The following is a 26,392-nucleotide window of genomic DNA, read 5'->3' on the forward strand; positions in this document are numbered from 1 at the left end:
TGCAAATACAGCCTGCGTAGGACCGCCCACTCCTCCACCCAAAGCAAGGCGTTTTGATATTTGCATAACTCCTCCCACTGCTTGTATCAGGAAGCCAAGTACAATCCCCCTTCTGGCCCCTCCCACCAGCCATCATTTGCCTGCATTGCATAGAGCACCATAGAGACCCAGTTACATTTGCTTAGCTCCTCCCAAGAACCCGCCCACTGCTTGCATCAGGACTGAGGCCCTTGGGAGGAGTACTGATGCGGGGGGCGGTGCTGGGATGTTTTCAGGAAGCCATGTACAGCCCCCCCCTGCTGGCCCCTCCCACCAGCCATGATCTGGCTGTTGGGAGGATTGAATAGAGAACCATAGAGATCCAGTTCACATTTGCATAGCTCCTCCCAAGAATCCGCCCACTGCTTGCATCAGGACTGAGGGCTCTTGGGAGGAGTATTGAGGCAGGGGGGGGGTTTATGGGATGTTTTCAGGAAGATTTGTACAACCCCCCACTGGGCCCTCCCACAAGCCATGATCTGCCTGCATTGCATAGAGAAGTACAGAGACCCAGTGATGATAAAATAATAAAACGGCCTCTTTTGCTGCAACACTCACCCTCAATCCAGAGATCTCCCCGCAGTCCTTCTTCCTGCCACCAGATGTCCTCAGTGCTGAGGGCTGGCTTCATTCAACTCCCTTCCTGGACCCGCCCCCCCAGCCTGTGATTGGACAGTGATGAGCTCCTCCCTCTCTGCTCTCTCCTCCTATCAGCACGTTCCTTGTTAGCATGTGAAGTGATTGGCTCCTTCCTGTCACACCCCCGGCTCTGCTGATCTCAGGTACAGACCCCTCTGTATGGAGTGTATTCTATCACTTCTTATTGGTTTCTCCCCCCGGGGGGTATACATAGAGGGAGGGGGAGGGGCTAATGTACAGGTCATACATAGAGGGAGGGGGAGGGGCTAATGTACAGGTCATACATAGGGGGAGGGGCTAATGTACAGGTCATACATAGGGGGAGGGGTTAATGTACAGGTCATACATAGGGGGAGGGGTTAATGTTTAGGTCATACATAGGGGGAGGGGTTAATGTATAGGTCATAGTGGGAGGGGGAGGGGTTACAGGTCACAGGATGGAGATGAATGGGGGGTGGGGGGGGTCCTTTCCCATAATCAGAGCTCCCTCACCTCCTGTTGCTGTTCCATATTTCCTCTCCTTCCTACATCCCGATGGAAGATCGGCGCCGATCTCACTAATGGTTAGAAAATCACCCCAACTTCTTAAAAAAGGAAAAATCTATTTTTTTAGTGTGTGGCCCCTTTAAGAGGAAGGGGGCGGGACTAACCATGTAAACAAAAGTGTGTTTACATTTATGATCGCTGTGATTGGCCGTCACAAGGCGCAGAGCCGCTCAGATTAGCTCTGTACGCGATGTTTGTGAACTGAGCTGTCCAATGGCGGCCATACACGCGCCGAGAAATGATCGATTTATTTTCTGCCCGATCGCTCCCGATCGGTAGGCATCCTGATCAATCGATCGGCCGCACACAGGGAAGATACAATTATTCACCTATTGGTCAGCAAGCACTGTGTCCAATCACAGCCCAGAGCTTCAAGTGTCCCAGCTGGTGATTGGGGGGCAGAGCTGAGGGGGGCTGCAATGTGAATGTGGGGCAGAGCTGAGGGGGGCTGCGATGTGAATGGGGGGGCAGAGCTGAGGGGGGCTGCAATGTGAATGGGGGGCAGAGCTGAGGGGGGCCACAATGTAAATGGGGGGCTGCAATGTGAATGGGGGGCAGAGCTGAGGGGAGCTGCGATGTGAATAGGGGGGCAGAGCTGAGGGGGGCTGCGATGTGAATGGGGGGCAGAGCTGAGAGGGGCTGCAATGTGAATGGGGGGCAGAGCTGAGGGGGGCTGCAATGAATGGGGGCAGAGCTGAGGGGGGCTGCAATGAATGGGGGGCAGAGCTGAGGGGGGCTGCAATGTGAATGGGGGGGCAGATCTGAGGGGGGCTGCAATGTGAATGGGGGGCAGAGCTGAGGGGGGCTGCAATGAATGGAGGGCAGAGCTGAGGGGGGCTGCAATCTGAATGGGGGGCAGAGCTGAGGGGGGCCACAATGTAAATGGGGGGCAGAGCTGAGGGGGGCTGCAATCTGAATGGGGGGCAGACCTGAGGGGGGCTGCAATGTAAATGGGGGCAGAGCTGAGGGGGCTGCAATGAATGGGGGGGCAGAGCTGAGGGGGGCTGCAATCTGAATGGGGGGCAGACCTGAGGGGGGCTGCAATGTAAATGGGGGCAGAGCTGAGGGGGCTGCAATGAATGGGGGGGCAGAGCTGAGGGGGGCTGCAATGTGAATGGGGGGCAGGGCTGAGGCGGGCTGCAATGTGAATGGGGGGCAGAGCTGAGGGGGGCTGCAATAAATGGGGGGCAGAGCTGAGGGGGGCTGCAATGTGAATGGGGGGCAGAGCTGAGGGGGGCTGCAATGTGAATGGGGGCAGAGCTGAGGGGTGCTGCAATGAATGGGGGCAGAGCTGAGGGGGGCTGCAATGTAAATGGGGGGCAGAGCTGAGGGGGGCTGCAATGTAAATGGGGGCAGAGCTGAGGGGGCTGCAATGAATGGGGGGCTGAGCTGAGGGGGGCTGCAATGTGAATGGGGGGCTGAGCTGAGGGGGGCTGCAATGTGAATGGGGGGCAGAGCTGAGGGGGGCTGCAATGAATGGGGGGCTGAGCTGAGGGGGGCTGCAATGTGAATGGGGGGCTGGGCTGAGGGGGGGCTGCAATGTGAATGGGGGGCAGAGCTGAGGGGGGCTGCAATGAATGGGGGGCAGAGCATAGGGGGGCTGCAATGTGAATGGGGGGAGAGCTGAGGGGGGCTGCAATGAATGGGGGGCTGAGCATAGGGGGGCTGCAATGTGAATGGGGGCAGAGCTGAGGGGGGCTGCAATGTGAATGGGGGGCAGAGCTGAGGGGGGCTGCAATGTGAATGGGGGGCAGAGCTGAGGGGGGCTGCAATGTGAATGGGGGGCAGAGCTGAGGGGGGCTGCAATGTGAATGGGGGGCAGAGCTGAGGGGGGCTGCAATGTGAATGGGGGGCAGAGCTGAGGGGGGCTGCAATGAATGGGGGGCAGAGCTGAGGGGGGCTACAATGTGAATGGGGGGCAGAGCTGAGGGGGGGGGCTGCAATGTGAATGGGGGGCAGAGCTGAGGGGGGCTGCAATGTGAATGGGGGGCAGAGCTGAGGGGGGCTGCAATGTGAATGGGGGGCAGAGCTGAGGGGGGCTGCAATGAATGGGGGGCAGAGCTGAGGGGGGCTACAATGTGAATGGGGGGCAGAGCTGAGGGGGGGGGCTGCAATGTGAATGGGGGGCAGAGCTGAGGGGGGCTGAAATGTGAATGGGGGGCAGAGCTGAGGGGGCTGCAATGAATGGGGGGCAGAGCTGAGGGGGGCTGCAATGTGAATGGGGGGCAGAGCTCAGTGGTGATCGAATACAAAGCTCTATCTGTGCGAATAAAAATGATACGATGTCATTTGTGTACAGCGTCGCACGACCGCGCAATTGTCAGTTAAATGGGGGGGAGGGACTTCCTCTCTGCGTAAGGTGCCCCATAGAAATAGATCATATCCACGCAAAATTGCGCACTTTCCTTCTACGCAGAGAGGCCATTCGTTTGATTATTCCGTGCACGGCGGCCATTAGTGGATCAGATTCGGGCATGCTGTGAATTTTAGTTCCTTAGCGCGCAAAAGTTCCACAGTTGCGCGTGCGTTGTGTAAGGAGGCGTGTCCGAGCGCCCATGCTTTTTTTTTTCGCGCGTTCCCATGCGTTACTTGTTCGACTAGGTTCATATCTGTGCGTGTTGAGAACGCACGGAAAAAAATCGCATGCTTTCCCGACTCGCAGAGAGGCACCGTTAATCAATGCCATTCATTTGCGCCCGCCAAACCGCATTTTGGAAAAGAGGGAGGGGGCGTGTATTATATGCGTTGCTGCGCCATTGTTTTTCTTTTCTAACTGGCAACCCCCATACAGTAAGACAGCGCACACGTCTGCAAGCGCATGCGTTTTTGCGGACGCCAAACCAACACGGTGCCGCAGCACCGCGTGGTTCAGTTGGGTGCGGCACAGAGGGACTTTTTTGTTTCTGCGTAGGGAACCCCATAGAAATGAATAAGCCGCCCTACCCGCGATGCGCGGGAACTGGTAAAAAAAAAAACGCTTGCCATATTTTGGCGCCACGTGATTTTAAAAATCGTGCCAGTGTCTAAGTTTGCACGATTTTTTTTTGCGCATGGGGCACCCCATAAAAATGAACGGGTTGCCCTGCCCGCGATTCGCGGGAACAGGTGAAGAAACGCTTGCTGTGTTTTGGCGCCACGCGAATTAAAAAAAATAGTGCCAGTGTCTAAGTTTGCACGATTTTTTTTGCGCATTGGGCACCCCATAGAAATGAATAGGTTGCCCTGCCCGCGATTCGCGGGAACAGGTGAAAAAAACGCTTGGTGTGTTTTGGCGCCACGTGATTTTAAAAAATGGTGCCAGTGTCTAAGTTTGCACGATTTTTTGCGCATTGGGCACCCCATAGAAATGAATAGGTTGCCCTACCTGCGGGAACAGGTGAAAAAACGCTTGGTGTGTTTTGGCGCTACGCGATTTTTTTTGCACGATTTTTGCGCATAGGGCAGCCAATAGAAATGAGCGGGCTGCTCTATGTGCAAGGATTGTGTAAAAAAAAAAAAAAGGTGTCTGTGAATTTTTTTAAATGGCGCGGCACCACCATGGCGGGCGCAAATATTGCGTGCGTTTGCTGGACACATGGGGGCGTCGGTTAGAATTAGGGGTACCAGTGTGTGTTGGGGTGACGAGCCCCGGGAGTTCAATGCGTATCAATCATCATTGGAGAGAAGAAAGAGATACTTTGTATTACATTCTACAGAGAAATGATAACAATCTGATACAATAATAACAATAATAATAACAATGATATCACCAATCACAGCACAGCGAGCCTCATACACAAGGAACTGTCCACCACGGCAACCAATCACCCGTCCCTTTACGCACCCGGACCAGTGAGACGCACGTTCTGATTGGTCGTTACAGTCCAGCGCTCTCCATCATATAAACCAATTAACCCCCCCAAACCCCCCCCCCCATTGATATATCACAAGCCCCCCCCCAGACCCGACAGCGTTCTAATTCAACGGACGACCCGACCGCCGTGCAGAAACGGCCCGACCAATCAGATTTCAGTTGGCAGAAGCCGACGCTGCGAAGCGATCAATTCTGATTGGTGGCTGTTATTATGGATGAGTTCGCACGGCGACGACACATACGTGTGGCGGGCTATTAATGCTGAATTGCGGTTGGTCGTTCGGATGAAGGATCGCCTCGTGCGAGTTCATACCGCGACGAAACACACACACACGTGTAATGGGTTATTAATGCTGAATTCTGGTCGCTCTTACGACGGATCGCCATGTATGAGGTCATACAGCGACGACACATACGTATAGCGTGTTATTAATCCTGAATTCTGGTTGGTCGCTCTTACGAAGGATCACCTTCATACAGCGATGACACATACATGTAGCGTGTTATTAAGGCTGAATTCTGATTGGTCGCTCGTATGAAGGGTCGCCTTGTATGAGATGAGGAGGTCATACAGCGACGGCACATACATATAGCATGTTATTAAGGCCGAATTCTGATTGGTCGCTCTTACGAAGGATCGCCTTCATACAGCGACGGCACATACATGTAGCGTGTTATTAATGCTGAACTCTGGTCGCTCTTACGACGGATCGCCATGTATGAGGTCATACAGCGACGACACACACGTATAGCGTGTTATTAATGCTGAATTCTGATTAGTCGTTCGTATGAAGGATCACATGGATGTGTTCAAACAGTGACAACACATACATGTAGCGTGTTATTAATGCAAAATTCTGATTGGACGCTCCTACGAAGGATCGCCATGGATGAGGTCATACAGCGACGACACATACGTGTAGCGTGTTATTAAGGCTGAATTCTGATTGGTCGCTCTTACGAAGGATCGCCTTCATACAGCGAAGGCACATACATGTAGCGTGTAATGCTGAACTCTGGTCGCTCTTACGACGGATCGCCATGTATGAGGTCATACAGTGACGACACATACGTGTAGCGACGGCACATACATATAGCGTGTTATTAAGGCTGAATTCTGATTGGACGCTCCTACGAAGGATCGCCATGTATGAGGTCATACAGCGACAACACATACGTGTAGCGTGCTAATAATGCTGAATTCTGGTTGGTCGCTCTTATGAAGGGTCGCCATTATACAGCGATGACACATACATGTAGCATGTTATTAAGGCTGAATTCTGATTGGTCGCTCGTATGAAGGGTCGCCTTGTATGAGATGAGGTCATACAGTGACGACACATACGTGTAGCGTGTTATTAAGGCTGAATTCTGATTGGCCGCTCTTACGAAGGATCGCCTTCATACAGCGACGGCACATACATGTAGCGTGTTATTAATGCTGAACTCTGGTCGCTCTTACGACGGATCGCCATGTATGAGGTCATACAGCGACGACACATACGTATAGCGTGTTATTAATGCTGAATTCTGATTGGTCGTTCGTATGAAGGATCACATGGATGTGTTCATACAGTGACAACACATACATGTAGCGTGTTATTAATGCAAAATTCTGATTGGACGCTCCTACGAAGGATCGCCATGTATGAGGTCATACAGCGACGACACATACGTATAGCGTGCTATTAATGCTGAACTCTGATTGGTCGCTCTTACGAAGGATCGCCTTCATACAGCAACGGCACATACATGTAGCGTGTAATTAATGCTGAACTCTGGTCGCTCTTATGACGGATCGCCATATATGAGATCATACAGCGACGACACATACGTATAGCGTGTTAATAATGCTGAATTCTGATTGGACGCTCTTATGAAGGATCGCCATGTATGAGATGAGGTCATACAGCGACGACGCATACATGTAGTGTGTTATTAAGGCTGAATTCTGATTGGACGCTCCTACGAAGGATCGCCGTCATCAAGCGACGACACATACGTGTAGCATGCTAGTAATGTTGCATTCTGATTGGTTGTTCGTATGAAGGATCACATGGATGAATTCATACAGTGACGACACATACGTGTGGCGTGCTAATAATGCTAAATTCTGATTGGACGCTCCTACAAAGGATTGCCTTCATACAGCGACGACACATACGTGTAGCGTGCTATTAATGCTGAATTCTGATTGGACGCTCCTATGAAGGATCGCCATGTATGAGGTCATACAGCGACGACACATACGTGTAGCGTGCTATTAATGCTGAATTGTGATTGGACGCTCCTATGAAGGATCGCCATGTATGAGATGAGGTCATGCAGTGACAACACATATGTGTAGCGTGTTATTAATGCTGAACTCTGGTCGCTCTTACGATGGATTGCCATGTATGAGGTCATACAGTGACGACACATACATGTAGCGTGCTATTAATGCTGAATTCTGATTGGTCGCTCGTATGAAGGGTCGCCTTGTATGAGATGAGGTCATACAGCAACGGCACATACATATAGCGTGTTATTAAGGCTGAACTCTGGTCGCTCTTACGAAGGATCGCCATGTATGAGATGAGGTCATGCAGTGACAACACATACGTGTAGCGTGCTATTAATGCTGAACTCTGGTCGCTCTTACGAAGGATCACCTTCATACAGCGACGACACATACATGTAGCATGTTATTAATGCTGAATTCTGATTGGACGCTCTTACGAAGGATCGCCTTGTATGAGATGAGGTCATACAGCAACGGCACATACATATAGCGTGTTATTAAGGCTGAACTCTGGTCGCTCTTACGAAGGATCGCCATGTATGAGGTCATACAACGACGACACATACATGTAGCGTGCTATTAATGCTGAACTCTGGTCGCTCTTACGAAGGATCGCCATGTATGAGGTCATACAACGACGACACATACATGTGTCGTGCTATTAATGCTGAATTCTGATTGGACGCTCGTATGAAGCGCGAGTTCATACGGCGACGACACATACGTGTAGCAGGTCACCAATGCCGAATCCTGATTGGTCGCTCCTACGAAGGGGTCGCCTTGCATGAGTCCATACATACAGCGACGACACGCGCACACACAGGTTATTAATACTGAATTCTGATTGGTCGATACGGATGATCGCACGCGGAATGGAGGGGTGTAGATAGCGATGACCTCATGATTACATCCGTGACCCTTGAACGTGTGTATGTGACAAAGACGACTTGCGGCAGAGTAAGCGACGGCTGCGCGCCGATGTGCGAATGAAGGATTCGTGTGTGTGTACTGCGCTACTGCCTATGTGGGCGCTAGACGGAGAAGTGAGCTGGTGGGGGGGGTGTGCAGAGATCTCACAGGAGGGGGTGTGTACGTACGTGTGAACCTTTGTATGTGTCATACATGCGTCCCGGTGACCTCATGCATGGCGTGTGCCCCGTGGTGTGTGCGAGTGTGCGCGTGTTTAACCCCTCCGGATGGGTCGGCTTCACAACATGCGTGTAAACCCCCCCTCCCCCCCCCCCAGAACCCCCCAAAGGAAGGATCCAGAACAAAACACAGCGTCACCCACCTAACAAAAGAGACGTGGGCGCCCCAGCGGCGGCGGCGGCGACAAGGGGGGGAATGGAGCCGCGGCGTTCTCCCCCCTCTCCTTCAAACCTGCAGCATTCCGATCGGAGAGGCTCGCCGTCCGGGGCCGGACCCAACATCGCCTCCGGACCCCCGATGGATCATGGCGATTGGAGGATTTCCCCGCAGGCCGATCGGGAGAGAGCGAAGAGCAGCCGGCGACGCCGCGGCCACCACAGAAAAACCTTCTTTTTTTTTCTTTCTTTCTTTTTTTTTTTTCCTTTTTTTTTTTTTTATCCGTTGTGCAGAGAAAATCCCACAAAAGACGATTTTTTTTAACCTCCTCTCCCCCCCCCTCCTCCTCCTCTCCAACTCCCTCCCAACCCCCCCACCTCCTCCTGCTGGCTCCTCCTCCTCCTCTGTGGTCGCCTCCTCTCTTTCTCTGCGTCTGCCTGACTCTTTCCTCCTTCTTCTCCTTCTTCTTCCCTTCGTTCTTCCCGATCAAAAGTGAGCGAGCGAAAGCGAAGACGCCATCCCAGGCGGAAAATGGAGGCTGCAAAAAAAAAAGGGAATCAAAAAAGTGTTGGGATTTGGGGGGGAGATCCCTTTAATTGGGAATAGCAGAGGGGAGGGGGAGGGGGAGAGGTCACAGTGACAGAGTGTCACCCTCGCCGCTCCTCCTCCCCCTCCCCCCTCTCTTCCTGTACTTTCTAGCACAAAAGGGGGGGGGGGAGAGGCTGGATCTATCCGCAGGACTGGAGAGAAAGTAACTGTGTGTGTGCTAAGAACGCCGAGTTCACCGGCTGGAACTTCGCCGCCGATGCCACCTGGATTCTCACCGCCGATGCCGCCTGGATTCTCACCGCCGATGCCACCTGGATCCTCACCGCCGATACCGCCTGGAACCTCGCCGCCGATGCCACCTGGATCCTCACCGCCGATGCCACCTGGATCCTCACCGCCTGGATCCTCACCGCTGATGCCGCCTGGATCCTCACCGCCTGGATCCTCGCCGCTGATGCCACCTGGATCCTCACCGCTGATGCCACCTGGATCCTCACCGCCAATGCCGCCTGGATCCTCACCGCCTGGATCCTCACCGCCGATGCCGCCTGGATCCTCACCGCCGATGCCGCCTGGATCCTCACCGCTGATGCCACCTGGATCCTCACCGCCAATGCCGCCTGGATCCTCACCGCCTGGATCCTCATCCCCACCGCCTGGAATCTCGCCGATGATGCCACCTGGATCCTCACCGCCAATGCCGCCTGGATCCTCACCGCCTGGATCCTCACCGCCTTGATCCTCACCGCCGATGCCGCCTGGATCCTCACCGCCGATGCTGCCTGGATCCTCACCGCCGATGCCGCCTGGATTCTCATCGCCTCCGCCTGAATCCTCGACACCACTGCTGCCACTACCACCACATTTATCCTCGCCGCCACAGCTGCCACCACTGCCTGAATCCTCGCCGCCGCTGCCTGGATCCTCACGGCCACCGCATTGGATCCTCGCTGCCAACGCCTGGATCCTCGTCGCCACCGCCTAAATCCTTGCCACCACCGCCGCCGCTTGTATCCTCAACGCCGCCGCTGCCTGTATCCTTGCTGCCACCGCCTGTATCCGCAATGCGGCCGCTGCTACCGCCTCGCCTGTATTCTCGCTGCCACCGACTGAATCCTCGCCACCACTGCTGCCACCGCCTGAATCCTCACCACCACCATCTTTATCCTCGCCACCACCACTGTCTGGATCCTCGCCGCCACCGCTGCCGTTGTCTGTGTCCTCGCCGCCACAAGAGCCAATGACAGCTGATCACGTGATGTAAACAAAACTCGGTAATCGTTTCTATTTTTCTCCCCACACTGACAGCGGCTTATGTGTGAGGGACATCGGGGGTCCCGAGGAGCAAGAGGCACATCTGCCTCATTAGTGCCCACCAGTACCGCCTGCCAGTGCCACCTGTAAGTGAACACCAGTGCAATAAAGTGCCACCTATCAATGCCCACGAGTGGTGTCAATCAGTGCCACCTAGCAGTGCTGCCTATCAGTCTCGCCTACCAGTGCTGGATATTTTTTTATTAAAACTTCGACCAAAAATGTAAACAATAAACAAAATAAACAAAGTAACATAAAAACAAACAACAAACCTAATGCCATCACACCACCGACCTCCACCCTCCAAGAAAATAACTGCAAAAACTAAGATAGATAACGTCAGAACGGGTATTTACAACAGAAAAAGTCTTTATAGTCCGTCAGAAAACGCTTGTCCAGATCATTGCCAACAAAAAAGAACAAAAATAACTTAAAACGGCTCACTGGTACAGCAGGGAAATATTAAAGTCCATAAAAACCACTACTGTCCAGATCATCGCCAACCCACAACCCACCCACCACCAGAACAACAAAGACCTACCACCCACGTATGAGCGAGAACATGATAGTCAGACATGTCTGTAGCCTTAATTCCAAAAAATAAACCATAAACAAAATCTAAGGGGGGTGAGAAAGGAAAGTTGCCCCTACCCGAGGAGAGGGGCAGAGCCGTGGCCTAAGGGGGCTGGAAGAGGAACCCCCTCCATAAATGGGCACACCTCTCGGGCCCGACCCTGCTCCTTTCCAGATCCCGCACCTTCACCAACTCCCGAAAGATATCGCCCACCACCTCATGCACAGACAGGATCTTGTCCCCAGTGGACACCAAACACCGAGCGTGCCAAGTGTAGTAAAGCACAACTACGCCGACTAAATAAAGTGACGAGAACTCAAAACCCCTGCGCACCCCGAAGTCACCATACACCCGCTCAGCATAGGTCAGGGCCGGAAAGGCGGGACCTACCAGTGCCACCTATCGGTGCTCATCACTGCCACCCATCAGTGCCTATCAGTGCCAATTCTCAGTGCCCATCACTGCCAGCTATCAGTGCCCATCACTGCCAGCTATCAGTGCCAATTCTCAGTGCCCATCACTGCCAGCTATCAGTGCCCATCACTGCCAGCTATCAGTGCCCATCACTGCCAGCTATCGGTGCTCATCACTGCCAGCTATCAGTGCCAATTCTCAGTGCCCATCACTGCCACCTATCAGTGCCCATCACTGCCAGCTATCAGTGCCCATCACTGCCAGCTATCGGTGCTCATCACTGCCAGCTATCAGTGCCAATTCTCAGTGCCCATCACTGCCACCTATCAGTGCCCATCACTGCCAGCTATCAGTGCCCATCACTGCCAGCTATCGGTGCTCATCACTGCCACCCATCAGTGCCCATCACTGCCAGCTATTAGTGCCAATTCTCAGTGCCCATCACTGCCAGCTATCAGTGCCCATCACTGCCAGCTATCGGTGCTCATCACTGCCACCCATCAGTGCCCATCACTGCCAGTTATCAGTGCCAATTCTCAGTGCCCATCACTGCCAGCTATCGGTGCCCATCACTGCCAGCTATCGGTGCCCATCACTGCCAGCTATCGGTGCTCATCACTGCCAGCTATCGGTGCCCATCACTGCCAGCTATCGGTGCTCATCACTGCCAGCTATCGGTGCTCATCACTGCCAGCTATCGGTGCCCATCACTGCCAGCTATCGGTGCCCATCACTGCCACCCATCAGTGCCCATCACTGCCAGCTATCAGTGCCAATTCTCAGTGCCCATCACTGCCAGCTATCAGTGCCCATCACTGCCAGCTATCGGTGCCCATCACTGCCAGCTATCGGTGCCCATCACTGCCAGCTATCGGTGCTCATCACTGCCAGCTATCGGTGCCCATCACTGCCAGCTATCAGTGCCCATCACTGCCACCCATCAGTGCCCATCACTGCCAGCTATCAGTGCCAATTCTCAGTGCCCATCACTGCCAGCTATCAGTGCCCATCACTGCCAGCTATCGGTGCCCATCACTGCCAGCTATCGGTGCCCATCACTGCCAGCTATCGGTGCCCATCACTGCCAGCTATCGGTGCCCATCACTGCCAGCTATCGGTGCTCATCACTGCCACCTATCAGTGCCACCTATCAATGCCCTTCAGTCCAAAAAAATAATAATAATAACCAAAATTTTATAACAAAATATAAAACGGGTTTGTATTTTTTTTTATTCTCATAACAAAATGAAAGCGAATGTGCGCTGAATAAAAAACGATGAAAAGCCGACAGATACAAATCCTGCAGCTGCTGACTTTTAATATCGGCGACTTCCCTGCCCTGGAATCCGGCGCCGTCCGCAGCAGGATATGAGCGATCGCGCGTCACTCTGCTGCCCCCCCGTGCCGCCGTGCTGACTGGTTCCCAGAACACAACGGGGGGGGGATCTGACGTCCTGCCCGCAGTCTACCCGCAGACTGTGTGGCCGGAAGTGGGTGCAAATACCTGCACCCCCCTCTCAAATGTGACACCGGAGGGGGGAGGGTGGAGCTTCGTGGGAGGGGAGGTGGAGGGTGGAGCTTCGCTTTAACAAAAAAATAAAAACCGCAGAGGTGATCAAATACTACCGAGGGAAAGATGATAAAAATGTCCGATGTGTGCAGCGTAGCACGACCGCGCAATTGTCATTCAAAGTGCGTCAGCGCTGAAAATTGGTCTGGGCAGGAGGCGGGGTTTAAGTGCCCGGTAAGGAAGGGGTTAATGAGTGGCCCCGTGTCTTATTATTAAACTCCCTTCCCCCAGAGCTCCTCCCTCCCCATACATGAGCTCCTCCCTCCCCATACATGAGCTCCTCCCTCCCCATACATGAGCTCCTCCCTCCCCATACATGAGCTCCTCCCTCCCCCATACATGAGCTCCTCCCTCCCCATACATGAGCTCCTCCCTCCCCCATACCTGAGCTCCTCCCTCCCCCATACCTGAGCCTATCATCTACCAGGGCCCCCAGGTCCTTTTCCATCCTATATACCCCCAGAGGTCCCCCCCCCATACCTGAGCCCCTCCCCCCCCATACCTGAGCTCCTCCCTCCCCCATACCTGAGCTCCTCCCTCCCCCATACCTGAGCCTATCATCTACCAGGGCCCCCAGGTCCTTTTCCATCCTATATACCCCCAGAGGCCCCACCCCCCATACCTGAGCCCCTCCCCCCCCCATACCTGAGCTCCTCCCTCCCCCATACCTGAGCTCCTCCCTCCCCCATACCTGAGCCTATCATCTACTAGGACCCCCAGGTCCTTTTCCACCCTATTGAGATGACCATGTATGGCCATCTCCATTAAGCTGGCCGTACAATCTGATTGGACGATCTCCATTAATCTGGCCGTACATGTTTTAGTAAACGATCGATTTATTTTCCAATCGGTTTCTTTCAATAGGAACAATCAATCTCCTATAATCTGACCATACACCGTACAATCTGATTGGACAATCTCCTTTTATGGTGGCCGTACACACTCCAATAAATGATCGATTTATCGACATACAAAACGTGGGAATTTAATCGGAAAACGGAGCGACCGATCGGCTTCTATCTTCAGCTGGTTCAGTTAAGCCTTGAAAGAGAGAAGCCGATTGGTCGCTCCGGATCCGCTCCGCTTTCCGATTAAATTCTCAGTCCTTTCCGATCGATGCAAAACGATCAATCGCATTCTGCCCCCCGACCAATCAACTCAAGTTTGATCGATCAAATCGGGAATCGATCAAATCGGGAAGCGATGGCTCTCTGATTGTCTGGATGGGATTGTACATCGATCGAAAGAAGAAGATTGTACAATCTGATTGTATAATGTGTGGCTGTAAATGCTTTGATATTATTATCCAATCAATGTGCGATTCGATCAAACTGGAAAACGATCGATTAGTTGTAAATTCCCTTTGGTCAGTTGGCCGGGGGGGAAGTTGATCGATCGTTTTGTATCGATCGGCAGCACTGAGAGACTTTCTCTTCCGATCGGATTCTGATTGATCACACGCCAGGAGGCAGAGCTGCGATCGGTCACTGACCATCATATCTTTCCGTTTCAATCCCATGTGTGGCAAAACGATCGATTTGGCGGTCGACTAATGTCTGATGATCCCTATTGGGAGATCGGTGGGAAAAGAAATCGGTCATTTATTGCCGTGTGTGTGGCGCCTCCATTGGGCAACATGAGGACAAACCGAAACAAGTCATTACACAGCCGATCACAGATCCGGGGTCAAGGGCCAATCACAGATCGGGGTAAAGGGCCAATCACAGCTGATCACAGATCGGGGTAAAGGGCCAATCACAGCTGATCTCAGATCGGGGTAAAGGGCCAATCACAGCTGATCACAGATCGGGGTAAAGGGCCAATCACAGCTGATCACAGATTGGGGTAAAGGGCCAATCACAGCCGATCACAGATTGGGGTAAAGGGCCAATCACAGCCGATCACAGATTGGGGTAAAGGGCCAATCACAGATCGGGGTAAAGGGCCAATCACAGCTGATCACAGATCGGGGTAAAGGGCCAATCACAGCTGATCTCAGATCGGGGTAAAAGGCCAATCACAGCTGATCACAGATCGGGGTAAAGGGCCAATCACAGCTTGGGGTAAAAGGCCAATCACAGCTGATCACAGATCGGGGTAAAGGGCCAATCACAGCCGATCACAGATTGGGGTAAAGGGCCAATCACAGATCGGGGTAAAGGGCCAATCACAGCCGATCACAGATCGGGGTAAAGGGCCAATCACAGCTTGGGGTAAAAGGCCAATCACAGCTGATCACAGATCGGGGTAAAGGGCCAATCACAGCCGATCACAGATCGGGGTAAAGGGCCAATCACAGCTGATCACAGATTGGGGTAAAGGGCCAATCACAGCCGATCACAGATTGGGGTAAAGGGCCAATCACAGCCGATCACAGATTGGGGTAAAGGGCCAATCACAGATCGGGGTAAAGGGCCAATCACAGCTGATCACAGATCGGGGTAAAGGGCCAATCACAGCTGATCTCAGATCGGGGTAAAAGGCCAATCACAGCTGATCACAGATCGGGGTAAAGGGCCAATCACAGCTTGGGGTAAAAGGCCAATCACAGCTGATCACAGATCGGGGTAAAGGGCCAATCACAGCCGATCACAGATTGGGGTAAAGGGCCAATCACAGATCGGGGTAAAGGGCCAATCACAGCCGATCACAGATCGGGGTAAAGGGCCAATCACAGCTTGGGGTAAAAGGCCAATCACAGCTGATCACAGATCGGGGTAAAGGGCCAATCACAGCCGATCACAGATTGGGGTAAAGGGCCAATCACAGATCGGGGTAAAGGGCCAATCACAGCTGATCACAGATCGGGGTAAAGGGCCAATCACAGCCGATCACAGATTGGGGTAAAGGGCCAATCACAGATCGGGGTAAAGGGCCAATCACAGCTGATCACAGATCGGGGTAAAGGGCCAATCACAGCTGATCACAGATCCCTCTCCTCTTGATCCTAAACGAATAAAACCAGTTGATGATGGGCACAGCGGCTGCACTTGATGGGTTTCTTGGCGCCCCCCACTGGTAAGAAGGAATTTCATGAAGAAGATATTATTTGGTGATTTTGTATCGGATGAATTTGGTGTCACTTTTCTCCACCAATCAGATTTCTCCTTTCATTTCTCTGTTGTGGTAAAAAGGAGACCAGAGAATAGAATTGTCCTCTCCGCTCCTCTACTTCCCATAATCCGGGGGGGCGCATCGGATCGGGGGGGACGGATTCTGTATTTTTAGCACGGCGTCATTGTCACCCCCCCCCCCTCAATAAATCCCCCTCCCCTCCCCCGTCTGTGCTGACGTCTCCTCCATGTGGATGGTACGCCGCTAAAGGGAAATAAATGAGAGACGTCGTCTTCATCCCCAAACGTATCTCCGCGCCGCGCCCAACCCCCCCCCCCAGACTGTGACACCCTCCCCCCCCAGACTGTGACACCCCCCCCCCCAGACTGTGACCCCCCCCCCCCAGACTGTGACCCCCCTCCCAGACTGTGACACCCTCCCCCCCAGACTGTGACACCCTCCCCCCCCCAGACTGTGACACCCTCCCCCCCCCAGACTGTGACACCCCCCTCCTCCCAGACTGTGACACCCCCGTCCTAGACTGTGACACCCTCCCCCCCCAGACTGTGACACCCTCCCCCCCCAGACTGTGACACCCCCCTCCTAGACTGTGAACCCCCCCCCCCCCAGACTGTGATAGGCCCCAGTGGTAGGGGGCCCGGGTAATGGTAGGGGGCCTCACATCACACCCCCCTCCCCATCACCTACCCCCCTCACATTACACCCCCATCACATCACCCCCCCCCTCCCCATCACATCACACACCCCCCATCACCTACCCCCTCACATTACACCCCCATCACCTCACACCCCCCCTCCCCCTCCCCATCACACCCCCCTCCCATCACCTCACACCCTCCCTCCCCCATCACCTACCCCCCTCACATCACGCCCCCTCCCTATCACATCACACCCCCCTCCCCATCACCTACCCCCCTCACATCACACCCCCCCTTCCATATTACACCCTCCATTACTGTCCCCCCTTCACATCACACCCCTCCCCTATCACCTACCCCCCTTACACACCCCTTTCCCCATCACAGTCCCACCCTATCACCTACACCCTCACATCACTCTCCCCCCTTCATATCTCCCCCCTCCCACATTACCTACCCCCTTCACATCATCCCCCCTCCTCCATCACCTACCCCCTTAACATCCCAGTCCTCCCCCCTACACATCACACCCCCCATCACACCTATTTTTTTATACTTATTTTTTTATAGACTTTACGAGCTTTGAAACATTTATTACTCTGGATCGTCAGCACCATCTAGTGGCTGTAATGTGGTAACGCTCTGTCCCTGTCTCCCAATTGCTGAGCGAGTTGTCACACTGCCATGAAGGTTCTTGTTCCTGTAGATCAGGGGTGTCACTCCATTTCATGGCGGGGGCCCATCAGCATTATGATTGCCCCTCAGAAGGGCCGGTTGTATCTGTAAGATTAGATGTCCAGCGCATCCCCTCCCCCTTACATTAGATGTCAAGAGCCCCCCCACCATCTGAAGTTGGGTCCCCCCCACTCTCCCTTACATCACAGTGCCCCCCCCCCTTTTCCTTATGCTGCTGCTGGGAAGAAGCTGGATGCATTGCTTGAAAGCAGAAAGTACAGGGTCTGGAGGAGGACCAGAGGAGGGCTGGAGCGCTCCTGCAGCTGCAGGTCGTGGTGCAACGGATCACAGTTGATCCGTGATCCGAACGGGTCACCCCCTTCGGATCGGCACACACTGTGGCGAAGCCGCGGCCTTTCCTAATGTTATGGCCGTGGCTTCGGCCTAGCTCTGGAGCCGCGGCCATCTTGGTACACCCGGCGGCGGCCCTCCTCTCTGTTTACACCCACAGAGGAGGAGAAACCCGCGCTCGTGGGACACACCGCTGGGAGTCATACTACTGGGAGTGTCTGTATGTACTACCTCTGGGGGGGTCTGGCTGTACTACCTCTGGGGGGGGGGTCTGGCTGTACTACCTCTGGGGGGGGGGGGGTCTGGCTGTACTACCTCTGGGGGGGGTCTGGCTGTACTACCTCTGGGGGGGGTCTGGCTGTACTACCTCTGGGGGGGTCTGGCTGTACTACCTCTGGGGGGGTCTGGCTGTACTACCTCTGGGGGGGGGGTCTGGCTGTACTACCTCTGGGGGGGGGGGGGTCTGGCTGTACTACCTCTGGGGGGGGGTCTGGCTGTACTACCTCTGGGGGGGGTCTGGCTGTACTACCTCTGGGGGGGTCTGTCTGTACTACCTCTGGGGGGGGGTCTGGCTGTACTACCTCTGGGGGGGTCTGGCTGTACTACCTCTGGGGGGGGTCTGGCTGTACTACCTCTGGGGGGGGGTCTGTCTGTACTACCTCTGGGGGGGGGGGTCTGTCTGTACTAGCTCTGGGGGGGGGGTCTGTCTGTACTACCTCTGGGGGGGTCTGTCTGTACTATCTGGGGGGTCTGTCTGTACTACCTCTGGGGGGGGGTCTGGCTGTACTACCTCTGGAGGGGGGGTCTGGCTGTACTACCTCTGGGGGGAGGGTCCGGCTGTACTACCTCTGGGGGGGTCTGTCTGTACTACCTGGGGGGGATCTGTCTGTACTACCTGGGGGGGGTCTGTACTGAGAGGGGGTGTCTGCACCGAGGGGGTTCTTTACTGAGGGGGGACTATAGTTGGTGGGAGGGGGGTTGACTCCATGTTTGTCTGCACCGGGTGACACCAACCCGGGTGACGCCACTGCAGTGGGGGAGATGTGGATATTACAGTGGGGGGGGGGTGATGGGGATATTACAGTGGGGGGGGGGGGAGATGTGGGTATTACAGTGGGGGGGGGGTGAGATGTGGATATTACAATAGGGTTTTTTTTTTTTTTTTTGGCCGATCCGTGACTCCTGATCCGAGGAACGATCCGAACCGTGAGTTTTTTGATCCGTTGCACCCTCAGCTGCAGGAGAGGTGCGAGGGCCACATGAAATGGCCTGGAGGGCCGGATTCGGCCCGCGGGCCTTGTGTTTGACACCTGTGTACTAGCACATCATGGCATTAACTTGTATGGGGGAAGGGCTGGGTACCTTTTTTTAATTTTACATTTTTTAGACTTTTATTACCTTGGATCGTCAGCACCACCTAGTGGCCGTAATGTGGTAACGCTCTGAGTTGTCTCACTGCCATGAAGGTTCTTTGCTCAAGCACTTCCTGTTATGGGGTGACAACTCTCTCCCAATTGTGATTTTTACGTTGTCACTGTGTCACATGTTCCCCCCGATTGAGGATACAAGTGACCCCCGCTGACACGCGTCTTGAAGTGCCGTCACTAGCAGACACCGGGTCCCGTGAAAGTGTGCAAGACGGGAAGTGGCTGAAAGAGGCTGCAGGAAATCAGCGCTGAGATCAAAAATAAAATAAAAAGATGAAGAAAAGTATTTTATTAAAAAAAAAATTGCAATTTCTCTTTCCCACTTCAGGCTTGTTAGGACGTATCTCTTACGTTCAAATTCATTAGATGGTGAAGAGATAATGTATCATCAACCCACAAACATACAACTAGAGGCCTCATCCCTCATCTCCCACCCCAGTCTTCCCACTATCCCCCTCATCCCTTATCTCCCACCCCAGTCTTCCCACTATCCCCCTCATCCCTTATCCCCCACCCCAGTCTTTCCCACTCATCCCCCTCATCCCCCACCCGTCTTTCCCACTATCCCCCTCATCCCTTATCCCCCACCCCAATCTTTCCCACTATCCCCCTCATCCCTCATCTCCCACCCCAATCTTACCCGCTGCCCCCTCATCCCTTATCCCCCACCCCAATCTTCCCCACTATCCCCCTCATCCCTTATCCCCCACCCCAATCTTCCCCACTATCCCCCTCATCCCTTATCTCCCACCCCAGTCTTTCCCACTATCCCCCTCATCCCTTATCTCCCACCCCAGTCTTCCCACTATCCCCCTCATCCCTTATCCCCCACCCCAATCTTCCCCACTATCCCCCTCATCCCTTATCTCCCACCCCAGTCTTTCCCACTCATCCCCCTCATCCCCCACCCCAGTCTTCCCACTATCCCCCTCATCCCTTATCCCCCACCCCCGTCTTTCCCACTCATCCCCCTCATCCCCCACCCCAGTCTTCCCACTATCCCCCTCATCCCTTATCTCCCACCCCAGTCTTCCCACTATCCCCCTCATCCCTTATCTCCCACCCCAATCTTATCCGCTGCCCCCTTGTTATATATCGGGGTCTGTCCTCCAGCCTGGTCTTGGCAGTCAGAGAGGAGATGGGCATAAGAGATACGTCCTAGAAACTTCATTGAACTTTTAGGACGTATCTCTTACGTTCAAAGTCCTCCGATGGTTAAGCCAGGGCACGACAAATCCCGGGCGCCAGGTCACCATGGCGACTAGAAATAGGGTCCTGGCGACTTGGCTTGGAAGGGGGGCAAATTTTTTTTATTTTTATTTTATTTTTTTTGTGAGCTGGCGCCATCTGGTGGTGGGCCATTGGTATTACAAGTTAAACAGCAATTCTAATGTAATTTTTCACTATTTTCACTGCCATCTTCTTCCCTATAATTAGAACCCCCAAACATTATATATATTTTTTATCCTAACACCCTGGAGAATAAAATGGCGATCGTTGCAATACTTTGTTACGCCGTATTTGCGCAACGGTCTTACAAGCGCACTTTTTTGGGAAAAAATTACACTTTTTTAAATTAAAAAATAAGACAACAGTAAAGTTATCCCCATTTTTTTTAATATTATGAAAGATAATGTTACGCCGAGTAAATTCATACCCAACATGTCACGCTTCAAAATTGCGTCCGCTCGTGGAATGCCGACAAATCTTCATAGGCAACGTTTAAAAAAAATCTACAGGTTGCATGTTTTGAGTTACAGAGGAGGTCTAGTGCTAGAATTATTGCTCTCGCTCTACCAATCGCGATGATACCTCACATGTGTGGTTTGAACACCGTTTACATATGCGGGCGCTACTCACGTATGTGTTCGCTTCTGCGCGCAAGCTCGTCGGGACGGGGCGCATTTTCTGGCTCCTAACTTTTTTAGCTGACTCCTAGATTCCAAGCAAATTTGTCAACCCCTGGGTTAAGCGGTAATGTATCATACTCCCCGACACATACAACAACTACAGATCTCATCCCTTATCTCCCACCCCAGTCTTCCCCACTATCCCCCTCATCCCTTATCTCCCACCCCAGTCTTCCCCACTATCCCCCTCATCCCTTATCTCCCACCCCCGTCTTTCCCACTATCCCCCTCATCCCTTATCTCCCACCCCAGTCTTTCCCACTATCCCCCTCATCCCTTATCTCCCACCCCAGTCTTCCCCACTATCCCCCTCATCCCTTATCTCCCACCCCAGTCTTCCCCACTATCCCCCTCATCCCTTATCCCCCACCCCAGTCTTTCCCACTATCCCCCACCCCAGTCTTCCCCACTATCCCCCTCATCCCTTATCTCCCACCCCAGTCTTCCCCACTATCCCCCTCATCCCTTATCTCCCACCCCAGTCTTCCCCACTATCCCCCTCATCCCTTATCTCCCACCCCAGTCTTCCCCACTATCCCCCTCATCCCTTATCTCCCACCCCTGTCTTTCCCACTATCCCCCTCATCCCTTATCTCCCACCCCAGTCTTCCCACTATCCCCCTCATCCCTTATCCCCCACCCCAGTCTTTCCCACTATCCCCCTCATCTCCCACCCCAGTCTTCCCACTATCCCCCTCATCCCTTATCTCCCACCCCAGTCTTCCCACTATCCCCCTCATCCCTTATCTCCCACCCCAGTCTTTCCCACTATCCCCCTCATCCCTTATCCCCCACCCCAGTCTTCCCACTATCCCCCTCATCCCTTATCTCCCACCCCAGTCTTTCCCACTATCCCCCTCATCCCTTATCTCCCACCCCAGTCTTTCCCACTATCCCCCTCATCCCTTATCCCCCACCCCAGTCTTCCCACTATCCCCCTCATCCCTTATCCCCCACCCCAGTCTTCCCACTATCCCCCTCATCCCTTATCTCCCACCCCAGTCTTTCCCACTATCCCCCTCATCCCTTATCCCCCACCCCAGTCTTCCCACTATCCCCCTCATCCCTTATCTCCCACCCCAATCTTATCCGCTGCCCCCCTGTTATATATCGGGGTCTGTCCTCCAGCCTGGTCTTGGCAGGGCAGAGGGGAGAAGTGGAAAACATACTTCCTAGAAACTTCATTGAACTTTTAGGGCCAGATTCACGTAGCGCAGCGGATCTATAGATCCGCTCGATCTACGTGAATTAAGATCCGCTCCCGCAAGTTTAGGAGGCAAGTGGCTAATTCACAAACCACATACCTCCAAACTTGCGACGGCGGATCCTAAATCCCCCGGCGGAATTCAAATTCCGCGGCTAGGGGAGTGTCATATTTAAATCAGGCGCGTTCCCGCGCCGATTTAAATGCGCAGGCGCCGTCCGCGAAATTTCCCGGCGTGCATTGCTCCCACTGACGTCGCTAGAACGTCAGTGGTTACGACGCTTACGTAAACGACGTCCGTCCGTATTCGAGAACGACTTACGCAAACGACGTTAAAAAATTTAAATTCGACGCGGGAACGTCGGCTATACTTAACATTGGCTGCGCCTGATAAAAGAAGGGGTAAGTATACGACGGAAAACCGCTACGGAAACGACGTAAGAACACTGCGACGGGTCCGTGTACGTTCGTGAATTTGCGTATCTCGCTGATTTACCTATTATTTATTGTAAATCAGCGGGAACGCCCCCGGCGCCATTTTTAAATTGAAAAAAAGATCCGACAGTGTAACACATTGTAACACTGTCGGATCTTAGCCCTATCTATGCGTATGTGATTCTATGAACCAGGCGCATAGATAGGACCAGTGTAAGTCAGAGATACGATGGGGGATCAGGAGATATCAGGAGATAATACACCGGAGTATCTCTTTGTGAATCTGGGCCTTAGGACGTATCTCTTACGTCCAAAGTCCTCCGATGGTTAAGTGATAATGTATCATTCACCCCGACACATACAACAACTACAGATCTCATCCCTTATCCCCCACCCCAGTCTTCCCACTATCCCCCTCATCCCTTATCCCCCACCCCCGTCTTCCCCACTATCCCCCTCATCCCTTATCCCCCACCCCAGTCTTCCCCACTATCCCCCTCATCCCTTATCTCCCACCCCAGTCTTCCCCACTATCCCCCTCATCCCTTATCTCCCACCCCAGTCTTCCCCACTATCCCCCTCATCCCTTATCTCCCACCCCAGTCTTCCCCACTATCCCCCTCATCCCTTATCCCCCACCCCAGTCTTCCCCACTATCCCCCTCATCCCTTATCTCCCACCCCAGTCTTTCCCACTATCCCCCTCATCCCTTATCTCCCACCCCAGTATTTCCCACTATCCCCCTCATCCCTTATCTCCCACCCCAGTCTTTCCCACTATCCCCCTCATCCCTTATCTCCCACCCCAGTATTTCCCACTATCCCCCTGTTTATATATGAAGTCTGCCCTCCAGCCGGGTCCTTTTGGTCTTGGCAGTCAGAGAGGAGATGGGCATAAGAGATACGTCCTCGAAACTTTATTGAACTTTAAGGACATATCTTACATTCAAAATTCTCAGATGGTTGAGCAACACTGTATCATTCACCCGCAAACATACAAAGACTGGAGGTCTCGTCCCTCATCCACCCTCCCGATCCCATTTGCTGTCCCCCTGTTATATATTTAGTCCCTCCTCCAGTCGGGTCGTCCTGGTTTCTGCAGCTTCCGTCCTTTCTTCCTCCTCGAAGAAATTTTTATCAAGTCTCTCCAGGTTGGGCAGAGCGATGAGCGTTTCCAGACGGTAACCATCCTCCTCCTCGGCTGGGTTCTCCCTCAGAACCAACGCTCGGAGCATGGGGAGAACTTTCAGCTTCTCCACTTCTTGTACCCTGGGCACCAGATTACCTCTGCAAAGGGGAAGGTTGAAGGAAACTCAATAAATACTCTATGGAATTATAATCTTCTGGGACACTTATCGTTTATCCATCACTATTGCATTGGATTTCATTATATAAGGTGCCATCTAGTGGCAATTCCGTGGAGCTACAACATGTATTTTAGTGTCTGTAAAATGGTATATTCTAGATTACCTGTATGTTGGGGTTAGTTGGTTTAGTCCTTAGACCCCTCCCTTCTTCTTCAGGCTCCCTTAGTAAGCTACCAGTCTTCATAATGGGCACACCGCTTCAAAGATTATCTTAACCAAAACTCTGTGTAGGGTTGCCACCGGTCCGGGATTCACTCAGGGTTTTAGATCCTGTGTCTGGGTTTCAGTCCACCTGAAACCCGGACACATTAGTGGCAGCCCTGCAGCACCAGTCCTCCTATCCTCCTCTTCCCTCCCAATCCGCTTCCAGTTGGTTTTTAATTATATTGGTGGGGGGGGGGGGGGTGCTTTAACTGGGGTACAGACTGGCCTGGTGGGGATTATACTGGGGGACAGACTGACCTGGGGGGGGGGATTATACTGGAGGACAGACTGACCTGAGGGGGGAAGTACTGGGTTATAGACTGACTGGGGGGGGCTGTACTGGGGGACAGACTGACCTGGTGGGGATTATACTGGAGGACAGACTGACCTGGGGGGGGGGGGGTGTACTGAGGTATAGACTGACTGGGGGGGGGCTGTACTGGGGACAGACTGACCTGGTGGGGATTATACTGGGGGACAGGCTGACCTGGGGTGGGATGTACTTGGGTACAGACTGACCTGGGGGGGGCTGTACTGGGTGACAGACTGACCTGGTGGGGATTATACTGGAGTACAGACTGACCTGGGGGGGGGGTGTACTGAGGTATAGACTGACTGGGGGGGGGGGGGCTGTACTGGGGACAGACTGACCTGGTGGGGATTATACTGGGGGACAGACTGACCTAGTGGGGATTTTACTGGAGGACAGACTGACCTGGTGGGGATTATACTGGGGGACAGACTGGCCTGGTGGGGATTATACTGGGGGACAGACTGACCTGGTGGGGATTATACTGGGGGACAGACTGACCTGGTGGGGATTATACTGGGGGACAGACTGACCTGGTGGGGATTATACTGGAGGACAGACTGACCTGGTGGGGATTTTACTGGAGGAGAGACTGGCATGGTGGGGATTTTACTGTAGGACAGACTGACCTGGTGGGGACTATACTGGGGGACAGACTGACCTGGTGGGGATTATACTGGGGGACAGACTGGCCTGGTGGGGATTAAACTGAAGGACAGACTGGCCTGGTGGGGATTATACTGGGGGACAGACTGACCTGGTGGGGATTAAACTGAAGGACAGACTGACCTGGTGGGGATTATACTGGGGGACAGACTGACCTGGTGGGGATTATACTGGGGGACAGACTGACCTGGTGGGGATTATACTGGGGGACAGACTGACCTGGTGGGGATTATACTGGAGGACAGACTGGCCTGGTGGGGATTATACTGGGGGACAGACTGGCCTGGTGGGGATTATACTGGAGGACAGACTCTTTTTACTGCCCCCTAACAATAAGTATTCCTAAAAATGCCTATCCTGCTTACCCTATGTAAAAAAGGATCTCTACACTTACCTTTTTGCCAGTCCATTCTGGTCCGGTCTCATGATCCTGCAGCTCCAGCTTCCCTGTGTCAGAAAGCAGCATCTGCAGGGGAGAGGAGGGAGCACTCCACAATGACTGGGACATGGAAGCCGATAGGTGATGTCACCGCTCCCAGAATTTCCAGCCATTGTCGAGTGCTCCCTTCTCTCCCCTGCAGCTGCTGCTCTCTGACACAGGGAAGCTGGAGCTACAGGATCATGTGACCAGACAAAAAAAGGTAAGTACATAGGGTAGGCAGGATAGGTAGGGGACATTATTCATTAGGCAGGAAGCCGTGCCCGGGTGGAAATGGATCTTCATACCGGAGGTTCAGGTACTGAAGAGCTCGCATGTTCTCCGAGAAGCCGTCCAGGGTCTCCAGTTGGTTGTCTCTTAGATGAAGGCTGGTGAGACTGACGAGATGCTCCAATCCTTCCAATGACTTTATGTTATTCTGGGCCTGAGGACAACCAAATGGTAAAGAGTCATACAAATATCAATATCCCATGATGGGTGGGTGTCAGTCTGGAGAATGGGGTGTCCCTTTTTGAGCTTGTAAGCTCTAAAAATACCCTTTATGGCCAAAAGTGTGGGGACACCCGGCCATCACACCTATACAGGCCTCTTTAACATCTCATTTCTAA

At 53.4% G+C, this 26,392-nt stretch overlaps 2 protein-coding genes across 4 annotated transcripts in view; both read right to left on the reverse strand.

Moving 5' to 3' along the window:
• The window catches only part of ATN1 (atrophin 1), a 70,405-nt gene extending 61,417 nt beyond the window's left edge, over positions 1-8,988 (reverse strand). The window contains exon 1 of one of the 2 annotated variants that reach the window (XM_040361202.1): positions 8,650-8,988. The gene's annotated coding sequence lies outside the window, so the exon portion shown is untranslated. The remainder of the gene's footprint in view (positions 1-8,649) is intronic. The other variant, XM_040361201.1, reaches the window with a different exon arrangement.
• Positions 8,989-23,693: 14,705 nt separating this feature from the next.
• The window catches only part of LRRC23 (leucine rich repeat containing 23), a 33,532-nt gene continuing 30,833 nt past the window's right edge, over positions 23,694-26,392 (reverse strand). For both annotated transcript variants that reach the window (XM_040361203.1, XM_040361204.1), the window contains 2 exons: positions 26,072-26,208; positions 23,694-24,085 (listed from right to left, as the gene is read on the reverse strand). In XM_040361203.1, the coding sequence (XP_040217137.1) occupies positions 23,854-24,085; positions 26,072-26,208 (369 nt within the window). In that variant the 3' untranslated portion in view covers positions 23,694-23,853. The remainder of the gene's footprint in view (positions 24,086-26,071; positions 26,209-26,392) is intronic.

This window comes from Rana temporaria, chromosome 8 (assembly GCF_905171775.1).
Source record: "Rana temporaria chromosome 8, aRanTem1.1, whole genome shotgun sequence".
NCBI lineage: Eukaryota > Metazoa > Chordata > Amphibia > Anura > Ranidae > Rana > Rana temporaria.